Below are 14,808 nucleotides of genomic sequence, written 5' to 3' on the forward strand. Positions count from 1 at the left end.
TGCAAGGAGTTGTCTGTAAATATTACTGATTTCCACTTCTCATGAGCTGATTGCAAAATGTAAATTGTAGCTTGAAACACATACATTATGATGTAAGCACTGGGCCTGATAATTGCAATTATTTCCCTCAATAATACGCCACATTGTTTGGGGCAGCACACAGAACTCCCATACTAAATCTCCATACACTATAAAATCACTCAAGGGTGTTTATTGTGTCTAAATAATGAATAGACACAGCCTTTCCAAGTTGACAGTGAAAAATTTCTGGTGGACTCCCCTGACAGAATGCATTACACAGTAAAATAATTTAGCCGACCACAAAATAAAACGTATGCATCACTCTGTTCTTAAATTAATTTTCTAATTCAGTTGGGGATGGTTATTTTACAGTCAGCGTTTTACTGCAGAGAGACTGATAGACTGATAAAGAGCTAAGACGAGCGAGTCAATAAGTTATGAGGCCTGCGCTTAATATTCTTCTCTGTCTTGCTCTTGTTCTAGATGAACACGGACATTTGAAAATATACCTGCCCAAGAAGCTGCTTGAATGTCTACCAAAATGCACGTCGCTGCCAAAGGAGAGACACCGGTGGAACACTAATGAGGTAGGGACGTCGCTCCTTATCAGTCCTGCTCACTCTGAGTCCATTTCTGTGCGGAGATATCCTTCCATCCAGCAGACGAGCCGCTCTCAGAGGCCATTTTTAAACACATTTGTAAGTCATTGGGACTGTCCTCGGAACGATGCAACAGCAGTCTGTGTGATTCACCAGTTCAACTAAATATTCTAAGAAACAAGACGCTTCCCACTCGCATCAGCTACACGTGTTAATATTCCATATGATAACAGAAAAGTTGACATTTTTAACGTGTTTGAATTTCCGTATTTTTTGGACTATAAGGCGCAATATCAATGAACGGGTCTGTTTTCATACATAGGGTGCATTAAGCGAAACAAAACAGTCAGATAAGTCAAAATGTATTCAGCTCATTCACAATAACCACATACAATCAGTTCGAGGTCAGTAAGCACAACCAGAATTAATACATAAGGCGCACCTGATTATAAGGCTCACTGTCGATTCTTGAGAGAATTAAAGAGTTTTAAGTGCGCCTTATAGTACAAAAAATACGGTAGCATCACTTTCTCTCATTACAACCATTTCAGCTTTCACCAGTTTCAAGTCTTTGATCAGTTTCAGTTTTTTTTCACTAAAGTTTAGTTTTTCTCAACACACTTCATGCTAATGGATGCGCATCATATTATTAACCAATTTAAACAAAAAAGTAAATAAACAAACGCTGTACTTTGAATCAGAATTTCGTCACATCTTTGAGGAACTCATCCATATCTGTGAATGGCAAGTGACTCCAAAGTGCTGCCTCTTTAAAATTAGAATTAACATTTTTTCTAGACCAGTGAAAACTAACTCCAGTAAGTCTTTATGAGATACGACAAATTGCTTTGTTTTGCACCTAAACTCAAAAAATAACCAATATATTACTAATCTATTCTTTAACAACTCGTACATGTACAAAATAGTATATGTTGTACAGTAGTCCCTCGATTATTGTGGGGGGTTCGGTTCCAAACCCCCCACAATAAGTGAAAATCCGCGAAGAAGCAACGTTATATTTATTTTAGTATTTATATATATATTAAGGCTTTATAAACCCTTCCCACACTCTTGCATTGTTCTAAATTCTTAAACCTATGTCATTTTAACAACATACGTACAGTACTGTATATGTAGCTACTAAATTTTACTCACCAGCCCTGCAGAACAGGAGCGGCTCTCGTTCTGGTCCGACTCGTTCTGGTTTGACTCTGTTCTGTTTCTGCAGATGTACCCTGCAGCAACAAAGCCCACAATCAATTTTCTAAACTCTTAAACCTACTAATTTGAACAACATACTTATATTTACAGTAGCTTCTAAATTTTACGTACCAGCCTTGCTCAGATGTCCTCGTCAGCCGGTTGAAAGAGATGAAAAGCGTGGCTGTGGGCTCTGGATGGACTGCCAGACCTTTGGCATGCGTCCCCGCTTGGAGGTCCACGTGGGCGGGCTACCAGCTCTCAAGATTCACCGATGGGTCTGGAGGTCTGGTTCTGCTCCGGTTCTGCTCCAGTTCAGTGGGTTCCATGCAGCATCTCTGCATCCGCTTGGTGACAAAGTCACTGTAATAAGTGGCTTCACGTCCCCGCTTGGAAGTCTTCGTGGGCCGGCTAGGGTCTCTCGGGTTCAACGCTGAGTCTGGGGGTCCAGTTCTGATCCACTTCAGTGCAGCCCCGAGTGCTGAAGAGCATTTTGAGGGAGGCCAGACCTTTAGTTGGCCAGTGTAGACCGGCGGAGGTTGATTGAGTCCAAGTCTAGATGAAAAAAGTCAGGGTTAAAGCTCCGGACCTACAGCGGCACGTGTCCCTGTGTATTTCAGCAGAAGGAAATGGAGCTTCTGGACAGGGCCCTGTTGGCTTCTGGGAAATGTAGTTGTTATGAACAGGAATACAGTGTAGCCCAGGGCCATTCAACAAAACTGCTCAGGAGGGCCACAGAAAACCAGCAGCTCAGGGACCGGACATCCAGCGATCACGTCATTCTGTAAATAAACCAAGTATTACAATGATCTGTTGCCTTTTAAATGTGTTTATTTTATTGTATTGAATCATAAATGCAATAAACAGAACCCAAAACCCAGACCCACCCCCCAAATGTATTTATTTTTTATGAAGTAGGCCGAATTGAAGTCACACGCAGGCCAGAAATGGCCCACGGGCCACCAGTTGAATAGCCCTGCTGTAGCCTTATTGAGAGAAAACTACAAAATGGCAGCGCCTGTCTGAAATATTTTATTTTTTTGTTAACTTTTTACTGTACAGTGCTGTATCCAGTACTGTCCCAATCACATGAGTATTATTAAAGCTGACAATCACGTGTCCTGTACAAATCGTATTTTTTTGTACACTATTACGGACTGTACGCCCACAAACCACGATAGAGCGAGTCCGCAGAAGTCGAACGGCGAAGTAGCGAGGGACTACTGTATAGTAATTTAGTAGCAAACGCAGCAGGAACACTCCAACTCGTGTATTTTTAGGTATCAGTGAGCTAATTTGTTCACATATTTTGTAAAGTTTTTACAAAGTACGCAAACAGCAAGTTTTAAAAACTATCTTGGGACGCAAAATCAAATCTGTCTAAGAGAGGATCAATAAATGTAAATGTCAACAATCTCAGTGATGAATTATTCACATTTGCGCTCGGACCGTTTTAAAGCCTAGAAGGAAGTAGACACGAGTCTTAAACATGTTGTACAGTAATTCCCAAACAGGGACTCGTGTTGCTTCATTTGCCTCAGAACTCATTTGTCAGCCTGCTCCCTTTCTCGGGGGATAGGTTGATGAATTTATTGCTTTCATTTCCACTATTGATGGATGAAAAACTGGTTCTTCATCTCGGAGAAAAAAAAATGGTGGTAATTAGGCTTAAATACTCTCCATGACAAATCTTAAAGCCACTGTGAGAAAATAAAAAAGAATCAAACCAACCATCTGTGCTTTGGGATTAACAAATTGTGACCATATAAATATAGTCATCTACGGTGATGAAAGTTAATTGACTGCAAAACAACCAGATGATAAGGCACCAGATAGGCTTGTTTTTTATGAAACAGGATATTCAAAAAGATGATCTGTCAGCGGCAGAGAGTAAATAATTATTTTACATCGATTCTCTGTACTCCCTGTATTTTAGAAAATAATTAAAAGGATGAACTTATCTGTAGTAAAGACAGGTAGACAAATGTATAGCTCTGACTCGCGGGGAAGAAAAAAAACGCCTCGTTCCTTACGATTTACATCACTTTCAGCCTGCGTTCACTATAAGTTCCCATCTGTCATATCTTCGCTCACACCAGCCCTGCCCTAGTTATGAAGAAAATGTAAAACGCTCGTGTATTTTTAATTGGCTGATGTTGTAACTTGTTTGCCCTGTTTGACCTGCATTGTGCTGCCAGCAGTCTAAATTAATTAACATGGCTTTGAAATTGATCTCAGAATGGAAGTCGAAGCATTTGCCGGGTAATGCTGTCGGCCACAGTTGTTAGTGCGTCTCGTTGTCTGTTACCAATTGAAATCATATTTGTGCAAAGGTGCGGGCTGTGCTGCTCGGCTAAAGATTGCTTCGTGGCTGTTTGGTCAGGTTGGCGTTGCAGCGTGCATGCCAATAATGTTTGCCAGGGCTGAGGGGAGCGAAGTAACCTTTCTTAAAATCAAGGACGTTTCCTCTCGTTTTCTTTCTTCTTCTTTTTTTTTTTTTTTTTTGTGCAGACCGTGCAAATGTGAGTGTTTGTGCCCGAGTGGAGGCAGACAGGCAGGAGGGGAGGGATCAGAGGGGCTCTTGTCGGTGCGATTGTGTGACTCTTACTGAAAGTGACACCTCATCAATTCTCTGCATATTTCTGGCACTAGCTCAGCATGCTTAATGCACTAATATCCCTCCTTTTATAGCTGAGGAATCTGAGCAGCCTGCTAGGTTGGCTGCTGATGTTCATCCGAGCAATATCATAATTATTATTTTTCTTCCATGGGGCTGTTTTTGTTTGAGAACTCTATCCACGGATATCGTGGCTTTATAGTCTTTCGCAGATATGTTAGAAGCCCGCGGGTTAAATAACAGTGTGAAATATTTAGAGCCGCTATAATTTATCAATTAATCCATGGGGAGAGATTAAGTGGGAGCAATTTTGGTGATTGATTAATTGTGCAACTCATTTTTCAAGCTAAAAGGGAATTCCCTCGCTGCATATTTGAGACTATTGGAAGTGAAAAAGTGAGCGTTTCTTGCGTAGTGAAATGCACTGATACTTGATCAGTGAGCACGCTGAACAATTTTTATTGTCGCCTGCTTAATATTGATACAGTGTGTATTATTTATGTACATTTACACCTCCAGTGAAGAGCGGATAAAGAATTCCTGACCTAAGGGGAAAAAACGACTCAAAAGTTGCACTTTTCTGTGAAGGAATATTCATAAAATATTGATTGTTCCTCCTTCCTGCCTTCCCCCCCTTCGCTGCAGCTGTACATCATTTGCTTCATGTTAAAATCCCGTCAAATTTGGTTTTCTTTGAAGACTTACACGCTGCTGTTTGAAGGAGACCGCGGTGTTGATGTTTCACTGAAGCTGGGCTAAAACAGAGCTTTTCATTTCTGATCCGTCTCATGACTCCCCTGTGCAGTCTGATGAGAGGAAGGTGTCCAGGAATACATTTGAAGCATTTACTGGAAAATTAAATAAACCAATCGAATCAAAAACTCTGGGACGAGGATCGAGGTCTAAAAGGCTGAATGGTGCTCTCGTCAGTGAGTCATCAGAAGCATGCAAGATACGGATCAGCTGTAAGCCTTCGAATTAGCACTGGGACATGGTTACCTGGCAGTGCTTGAAAACAAATAAGTCCCTTTTGAAAGAAATGCAAAAGAAGGGCCTGTTTCAAAGATTTTCTCATCGTGTTACAATATTCGGTGACATTTCTATGACTTCTCCTCTGTCACAATGTGCTGACGTGATAGCACGCCACACATGGGAGTCTTTATTTTCCTTTTTTTTTTGTGACTGCACCTTCAGCCATTGATGTCACCGGGCTTTTCAGGTGAGACACATTTAACAAATCTTCACAGGTCTGGAGCCCACCGGCATTGTCTGCCCGCTGCTCCAGCCTGATGACCCTTATTTTGCCAGACATTTCGGCCGAGATTAGAATCTGTTTAAAGACAGACACTTCACGCAGGAAAGGCTTTAGGCTTAAATCCCTTTCAGGATCAAACAGTCGGCTCGTTGTTCCACACTGCCGGCACGCAGGTTGAGTTGAATTACAATTTTATCAACATTGTTTTCAAGATGGACTTCTTGTTCTGTGCAGTTCACTCAGTCATTCAAGCTTCTATATTTAAGGCATTCAGAGGAAGCAGCCGTTGGTACCTGTGCTGGTTTTATTTACTGAAATCTTAATTTTGTTCTGCTAAGGTTGCACGTTCTCATTTCACGTTTAGTTTTTTTTCCCACCCCAACACAGACAGTTTTATAAACTGAGATCTTCTGTTGCATTTGCAACTTTTATCCGCATGCAAACAGTGTTTATTAGTGAGAATAACAAAAACATAAATGTGCAAACGTGGAAATTTACTGCTTTTTTTTTTTTTTACTGGTGTTTTTACATCTATCTGTTTATTCTGATGTTGTTGCATCAAACTTTTGTTGTGTGCTGAAATGGATAATAAATGAAATTTATAAATGTTGTCAAAACAACACCAAAAAATGACTTAATACATTTGTAAAAAGCTTCAGCCATGCGAAAAAATGTTCCTTTAGATTTATTGTGCTGTTAATGTTGACAGTATTTAAAGTCCTGCTTTGTACTGAGATTTTAAGTTAACTATCTGCTGTAGTCATAGTTCTTTAGAACTGACTGAGCCAATGGCAGCATTTATGATTTTGTACTTGAGTAGTAAGGATCCAACCTGCTGCATTAGACGCCCCAGTGTTTGTCTCTGTTTATGTAACTCTGCAGACCTTTAACAAAAGGTTTCAGTGACACATCAGCACTGAAAAACCACAAAACCTGCCAGATGTGGAGAGGTGACTATATTCCAAATTGCTCAGTTTTAAAAGCAAAGGCAGAAGAGTAGAGCGTGGAGCTTTGGTTTGGAGGAGGACACTGGCTCTAAGCTGCTGTGACACCCTCAGCCTTTAATAAACGCCACAACGCTCTGAGTACTATGAGCTTCTTCTCAGCTTAGAGGCGACTGCTTCTGAACTGGTGCTGAACCAAAGCAGACAAGAGAGCATCAGCTCAGGCCTCCACCGGCCTGCTACACATTTAATGCCCTTGTCGGTGGGAATAATCCTCTCTGCCTCACGCCGCTGCCAGCAGCAGCACCGCGTGGTGCCTACATGCAATATGCCACCGCTCAGGACCAAGCAAGAGAGCCAGCAGAAACACTTTGTGGACTTCCTGGGCAGGGTGGGGAGGGGTAAAAGTGATTAAAAATGACAACAAATGAAATTAGGGACAATATCAGATAGATTCACTGTAAAGCGGGACCATATCTGAACGAAGCTGCAATAATGACAAGAGCAACTGGATGCAGTGCAATCATTCACTCCTTATCTCTGACTGAAACATAATTGGTCTTAGCCCACATTTAGCCACTTTTTCATCCTGGGCCGTACAGTTTTGATTTTACACATCTATCATTTTTGTGATACAACTGGACAGAAGGAATGATCATTTTCACTGAAATGCACTTATATAAGTGATGAAATAAAAATATATTGTTTTATTAACACTATTACCTTTCATATAATGTGTGTTATATGAATAACTTTCTCTGTGGGGGGAAAAAGTCAGTTTTTATTTACTGAAAAATCTTTATCTAGTCTGTTGGAAAATTATGCTACAACCATTCAGTTATTTTTTGTCTAGTTCAGCATTATGTCCTGAAACTAAACAAACTACTGTAGTCCTTCGATACTTCGCGGTTCGACTTTCGCAGGCTCACTATCTCACGTGTTTTCAACGTAAGATACACACGACACACGATTGTCAACTTTCATTTGTACAGGATAAAAAGTTTATGGGAGCGGATGGGAGTGGGAACCAACCAATAGAACCAAAAACAACAACAAAAAAAAAATTCAAAAAACTTCGGACAGGTGCTATTTTGTATTTTTCTTTCAATAAGCCTATGCTGTAACGCATCAAAAGAACTACATGGCCCAGAAGCCAGCAGTGCTTCCAACTGCTGCTTTTTGTCGAAATTCAAAGAACAGCAATGGAGGGAGCAAACACTAGCGGAGAAACCGATGTGGTAAAAATAGTTTTGCAACGCAGTCAGAAGTAACAATGTATCTATTAAACTCACAAAACTGGCAGGAAAGTCACAAATAATCCTGAAGCTGAACTCATCCTTCAAATTGTAGTATCTTCACTGATGAGTACCCATGTAAAATTTGCAGTACTGTACAGTACATACACCTTTCTTTCAACCTTTATTTATACAGATAAATCATACTGAGCCTCGAAGACTCATTCACAAGTGAGACCTGTTTAGACGGACAAAAAGTAATGAACGTGACACATGTATAAGAGTTGGAAGCAAACCCCCCCTAACAGCCTCTCACTCCCTGGCCGAGTACAGAGAGCCTGAAATTGAAAAAACACCCTGCACATAAGCACATAATGATGCAGACATTCCACAGGGGAGGTGAGACGACCTGTGTTGTTAAAGAGTTTAGAACATTGTTAAGAACATTGCAAGAGTTTGGGAAGGGTTTATAAAGCCTTACAATATATAGAAATACTAAAATAAATATAACGTTTGCAGAGTTTCACCTATCGTGGGGGTGTCTGGAACGTAACCCCCACAATAAGTGAGGGACTGCTGTATTCTGAATGGGTCAGTTTAAGTTTAACCAAAGAAAATCTTTTGTTAGAGATTCATTTACTTTGCCACATGAAGGCGGGCTCTAGGTTGCTGCAGTTTTTGTACGTGGCCATTGTTTAATCCTGTGTCACTGTCATCTACGAAGGGTAAAAAAAATGTTCCGTGCCTTTGAATTTATAAATGATGTCCTTTGCACCACCCTCTCCTCAGGTTGTGTCATGTTTCAAATTGCAGAAGGAAATTAATTGACACAGGTGGGTAACGCTACGCCCATCTAATCACACCCTTGATAAAACAAACCCAGCTGCATGAAGCATTGAGCTTTAACCAAACCATGCACTGTGACTGTAAATATTCAAGAAAAAGAGCTTAAACCAACACATTATATTTTAATTTAGAACAAGCTTCACAAAACAAGAGCTATTTCCTGTGACACGATTAAAGGGGCTCTTTAAATTAGAAAAAACTAAAAAGCACGAATTGCCAAAAAGGCAACAAAAAAAAAAAAAAATCTTGTCGCAGACTTGTGTGAAAGTGATTTGAAATCTGAAAACCGAGTGAGAATGTCTGCAGTTTATTTTAACACTATCGTTCAATACCAGCTCAGCCTTTACAAACAAAACAAATTAAATTTTGTATGGATCGCACTGCAGCTCTAAGATTTTCATTAGAAAATTCTGGTGCAAAAGCATCGGCTTTCCTTTTAGATTATCCTCCCCTCATTAAAAAGCCAAACAGATGAAAGCTTTCTTGTATGGATTAGAATAGTTTAGCTACCCAAATTACCAGGTATTTGACTTTTTGTTGCCCGTTCCGATACATTTCTGTCATTACGGTGCCAAACCTGAACTGACAGTGTTGTTCTTATGGACGTTCACTCAATCGAACGCAAGGTCACGCTTGATTAAATGTTTATCTTCATTTGAGCTCCTTGCCATGCAAGGCTTTCTCAGAGGAGAGTAATTAAAATAACTCCCACCGTTTGCAAATGTTTACAGGAGCGTTCATTACCTTCTCTGGGGCAATCAGCGGAAATTAAAGGTCATGTTTGTCCATCTTTTTGTTTATTTGTTTGCTGTTGTTCCTTCTCTCTCTTTTTTTTTTTTTTTTGTCTAAATTTCAAGGTTAGGTGTTTCTTGGCTAACAGGTACTGAAAGTGTTTTGAAACTGAATTTCAAGCTTATTTTTAAATTAGATTTTTTTTTAATAGCTTGTCACTGAAACAGTTGAGATGTAGATGGCAGCATGCCAGCACTTTTACTCCGTCTCTTCAGGGTGCTCTGTTTTTCAACCATGAATCAACTTGTGTCAACTTTCCCCCAAAACCCAGAATTCCCGTTTGTGTTGAGTTTACGCAGAACGGCGCTTTAAACTGTTGTAGTTTCCACCTAATTGCGGTTTACGATGCATTTGCTGGTGCTTTGTTTTTTTTCCTGCCATCACGTTTGAGTAGAAGACGGGGGAAATAAGGAATCGGTGGAGTTTCTTTGGATGGCTGGCTTCCTAGTTGCGTCCTGTGAGCTTGATAGCTTTACTGATTGCCAGTGTTGTAGCGTACTGTGAAGTGTCAATTGCGAGGCTACGGCGTAGTGAGGCAGCTGTAATGGGAACCCACCAGTCAGGTCATTCAGCGGGTTCTGCATGCTGCAAGGACCTTTTTCTTTTCCCCCTGGATGTGCACATCAAGGCAGGGGTCCTCGGTATCCTCTGAAGACAGGGGTGTCCACTCAAAATTGCATGACCTATATTGTAGCGTATACAGGTCACTCCACCTCCTGTGGGAAGCCTCTAAATTGAACCCAGCTTGTGTCTTCGATTTCTTCCAGTCTCTCTCTCTCGTCCTCTGGTTTGCCTCCTTTTCTCTTATCTTCCATCTCTTTCCTTTCCCCCTCATGTGTTCGCTGAGCTGCAAAGCTATTCACATATAGATGGAAAGATCTCTGCCTTTCTCTCCGAATTGCTTGGTCAGGATTTTCCTTCGCCGCACCATTTCTGTAATGGAGTTTAACTTTATTTACAAGATAGAGGAAAATGAGCTCTGCATTTGATGTGCCCATCTACGCTTCAATAAACTGTTATATTGTTCCATACGCTGTAGACGCTCACATGAGCGAATACCTACGTGTCAGCCACGAGAAGACTTGAATGGCAGGAGTATTATCGTATTCTGTGCCGTCATCCATTCTGTAATCCATTTATGTAATCATTAAACGCAGCAATTCAAAATCCCAGTGTATGTATTTATATAAAGAATCTTTGTGGTCAACATAATGTGTTTTTCTTTATGTGGCTCTGCAGTTGTTCATGTCTAAGCAGCAATGTTTTTATTTTATTTTCAAAGTGAACGACTGTGATTCACTGCAGTACATTAAGCGATCAAATATAAATCTGTTTTTTTCTATCATGTGGTATAATTTACAGTTTTGGAGAACTGCGTTCATTCATTAAATACCTTTCTCACAAAACGTATGCAATAATCAGCAAAAAGATTGTTAGGTTTCAAAGTGTCAAGATATTTGGTCTATATGATGAAACTAAATGATGTGAAATAACAGCAGGAATCTTTTCTTATTTAACACATGTGAAAAGTAGCTAAAAATCAAAAATTCAATTTAAAGGCCTGTCTATCATGATCTGGTCGATTAGTTGAACCCGATGTGCAGACAGAGGTGAGGAACTCGAAGATCAAAATAAAGAATTTTAAATTTATTACATATGGAACACAAAAGGCTGGCGTGGCAGCAAAACTTACATACATCGAGGGATCATGGAGGCACGGAGGGAGACAGAGCATGAAGCCTTCACAGGACAAAGGAGGAGCATCCAGACGCTGACTTTATACTAGAGATGCACCGATCCGATAACAGTATTGGTATCGATATTGGTTTGATTTTTATTTTATTTATTTATTTTTGTTTGGGGGGTATGACAATGTGACCGATCCATAAGGACAGCAGCTGATTGCTGTTTGTTTTAAGTACCTTTCAACCAAGCTAGTGAAGCTGTTGTTTTTTCCTCTTATTTCAGCTCCTTTATTATTTATTTTATATTATATTTAGCATTCCTGGACCATTTGAAAGGTTTGTTGAAGTTTATTTTTGTCACGTTTGACCAAAGTTGTCAACCTGTTGTTTTTGTCAGTTTCAGTATCTGTTTCATTTATTTTACATTGGATGTTGTACTCATAATAATTGCACTGACAGGACAAATTAAAGTTGTGTTGTTTTTACATGTTTGACCAAGCTTGTGAAGCTACTGGTGTGTTTAAGTGTGCTGTACTGGTGCAAAGTTTTCAATACATTTGTAATTCAGTACATTTATTAGGGATGTGTCGTTCTGTGTCGAGGCTTCGAAGCGTGTGTCGAGTAATCCAGGAGGATTTATGTGGAGCGTGTATCGAGGCGTGTATTGACACATAGTGGCGTTCGAGGCCTCGCCCTCGGGCCATACCACGTGACCGATTCAGGAACTGGCTCGTTTGTATGAGCGAAATTCGAAATATAAGGGGCAGAAAGAAAAATCCATCATCACCATCATCATAAAGACAGATTAAGATCATTTGCCGATAAATTCATACTATTTGAGGTCATCACAAACATGATTTATTCGTTCTTTTATACAACTTAAAGCCTCGCAAACCAGTTCTGTTATTATAATCCATCTACCTGTATTACATTTGTAGTCCACTTGATGGCGCAGTAGAGCAAATGAAGCACTGTGGCGCTCGGATCACGAGTCGAGCTATTTAATGGAAAGCCTCAGTGCTTCATGAAGCGTCATCTCACCATCACTAACATTTATGTCTGCATTTAAAAAACAAACTTTTGAAGTTAATTCAGCACAGTTTTTCCTGTATTGGAATCGGAAGTGAAAAAAGTGGATTGGTGCATCCCTACTTTATACAGACACTAACAATAGACAATGAAGAACACCTGGGGTGATTGGGATAGAGGACAGGTGTGACAGGAGCTGGCCGCATGATGGAGAGCAGGAAAACACAAGGATCACATGACACAAAACACACAGATCCTCTCATCATTTCTTGAAGGAATGCATATTGCCCAGTGCCTTTCATGCCGGAGTTTAAACGAAGATAATCTTATCATCAACAATAAAATCTGAGCTGCTGCTCATAGTGGAGTTAGGTTAAAAAAAAATGAAAGAGGATAAAAGAAACAAGCATTTCAAAAAGATGCAAAGATAGAGACTGCAAACAAATAAAGATGGCATTAGTTTTGACACGTTTACACTGCGGGATACGAGGGAAAGTATTTTAACATCCTGTCACAAACACATCAGGAGATTGCTGCACACAAGAAGAGCACAGCTAAAAAATACTGAACCATAAAATGACTTTCCATTATGCATAATGGATCAGATCAAAAGTATTGCTCATGACCAGTACTTTATTGTTCAGTAAGTGTAGTTAATGCTTTGGGACCGACACCAGAACAATCAGATTTAACCAGCTGACATCACAGAAAACAACACTGGGTGGAAACAAAAAAGCCTGACAAGAATACAAATAAAAATTTCTACAGTAATGTGAGACATGAGGCATGAAAAATGATGAACATAAAAGCAAATCACAACAGGTGCCTGCGCAGTGGCTCCATGAATTCATTCTGTTACAATACCAAACAAGAGGATTGTGTTTAAATATTCATTGTCATTTTTTTTTTTTCTAATGGCAGTTCCTCTACACACCGAAGTGTTGCGCTTCTGTATCAGACACGACTTCCAGTACAACCTTAAATGAGTTTTAAACAAGGCTGTTATAGACTTTAAAATGGCACCCATTGTAAATGCTGAAATAACACATTTCAGTCTGCAGAGGTTTGCTAAATGATCTCATATCAATCATACACCTCTCTTTCCATTTACAACACTAGATCTGATGTTACAATAAAACTTACGATAAATACTGTTTAGACAACAAAGGGCAGTCGTGAACATTTAGATTTGGTATTAAAGTTAAAGGAAATGTTGGTACTCAGATTTCAATTCATTAAAGTGACACTGATGGTATAGTTGTTTTTGTCCTGCTGCCTTGATAGGCGGGTGCTCATGTTATTGCCTGTTTCTGTGTGTGCTGGTTTGTCTGTTAGCAAAATGTTTCAATAACCACAGGACGGATTTTAATGAAACTCTCAGAAATTAGTCATCGAATGCATCCCTATAACCCATTACCTTTTAAAGTAAACCAATTTAAAGATGGTCATGACAGCTAATCAATTTTAGCAAGCACATAAATAGTTATATCAAAGTGAGTTTTACACTTACTGAGCTAAATGTTTGTTTAATAGCTGCTGAAAGTAGACAAATAATTTCACACAATTTTGAGTCGCCAATATTGTTGTTTAAAGCCGTAATAGCTGTTGAAATGCATTTATTTTCAATATTTTTGATTTATATATATATATATATATATATATATATATATGTATATATAACAACCACTAAATACACATCATTCACTACTAAAAGTCTACAGTATAGTTTGTAATAAAATAGTAAAATCAGCAGACATGTTTTGCTGCCAATGATTTCTAGTTGTGCGTTTGCATTTGAACATTGATGAGTACACTTCGGACAGTCTGAGCGCACGTTGGTTATTGAGTCGGCAGAGGAACGGAATCAGAGATTCCAGGTGAAAAGCAAAAAAGTAAAGTTCTTCGCCTCTGAAAAGAAATGGCGACTGAAGTTGTCAGACTGAGAGTATAGAAGTAGAATAATTTGGGGGGAGGAAATCGAGTCTTTGTAGAACATCAAAACAGAAGTTGTGGCCAATGTTTTATGCTAATGAGCCGTGCTGAGATATTAAGTCATAACTGTTCACCAAGCTTAGTTGGAAACAAATGCGAGTAATATTTGTTGTTTTGTAATGCAGCTTTTACAAAAACCCTGATGAGCTTACATTACGTTATTAATAATTTAATGATGAAGCAATTGTGTCCGAAGCACAGATATTCAAATCACATCACTGAAAAATTACGTATTTTAACAACTGTTATAGTCAGTGTGTGAAAAAAATATTCACTGCGCACAGCTGAGGGCTGAAAAAATAGATGATAGTGGATAGTAAAAAAAAAAAAAAGTACATTAATTGACAGAAAAAAATGAAACAAAACAGTTTATTTTAATGTATCTAAGAAGATAGTTCTACTGCTTGTGCACTGACAACAGGATGTTCCTGTGACATAAATTCATATTTGTAGAAAACACTTGGATTGCATTAAGGCTTGCTTTTAATTTCCATGTGGAACTGAAGTCTTTTATCGAGGTAGTGCGTTTGAGCTTGGATACTTGTAGCTTGTAGAAGATCTTACTGTATGTGTTTCATAAAGTTTGTAATTTG

The 14,808-nt window shown here is 39.3% G+C and overlaps 1 protein-coding gene across 2 annotated transcripts in view; it reads left to right on the forward strand.

Moving 5' to 3' along the window:
- The window catches only part of camta1a (calmodulin binding transcription activator 1a), a 389,929-nt gene that overhangs the window by 24,971 nt on the left and 350,150 nt on the right, over positions 1-14,808 (forward strand). For both annotated transcript variants that reach the window (XM_037684774.1, XM_037684775.1), the window contains exon 3: positions 505-608. In XM_037684774.1, coding sequence (XP_037540702.1) covers positions 505-608 — 104 coding nt within the window. The remainder of the gene's footprint in view (positions 1-504; positions 609-14,808) is intronic.

The sequence above is a fragment of the Nematolebias whitei genome, chromosome 11, assembly GCF_014905685.2.
Source record: "Nematolebias whitei isolate Nwh7 chromosome 11, NemWhi1, whole genome shotgun sequence".
Lineage (NCBI taxonomy): Eukaryota > Metazoa > Chordata > Actinopteri > Cyprinodontiformes > Rivulidae > Nematolebias > Nematolebias whitei.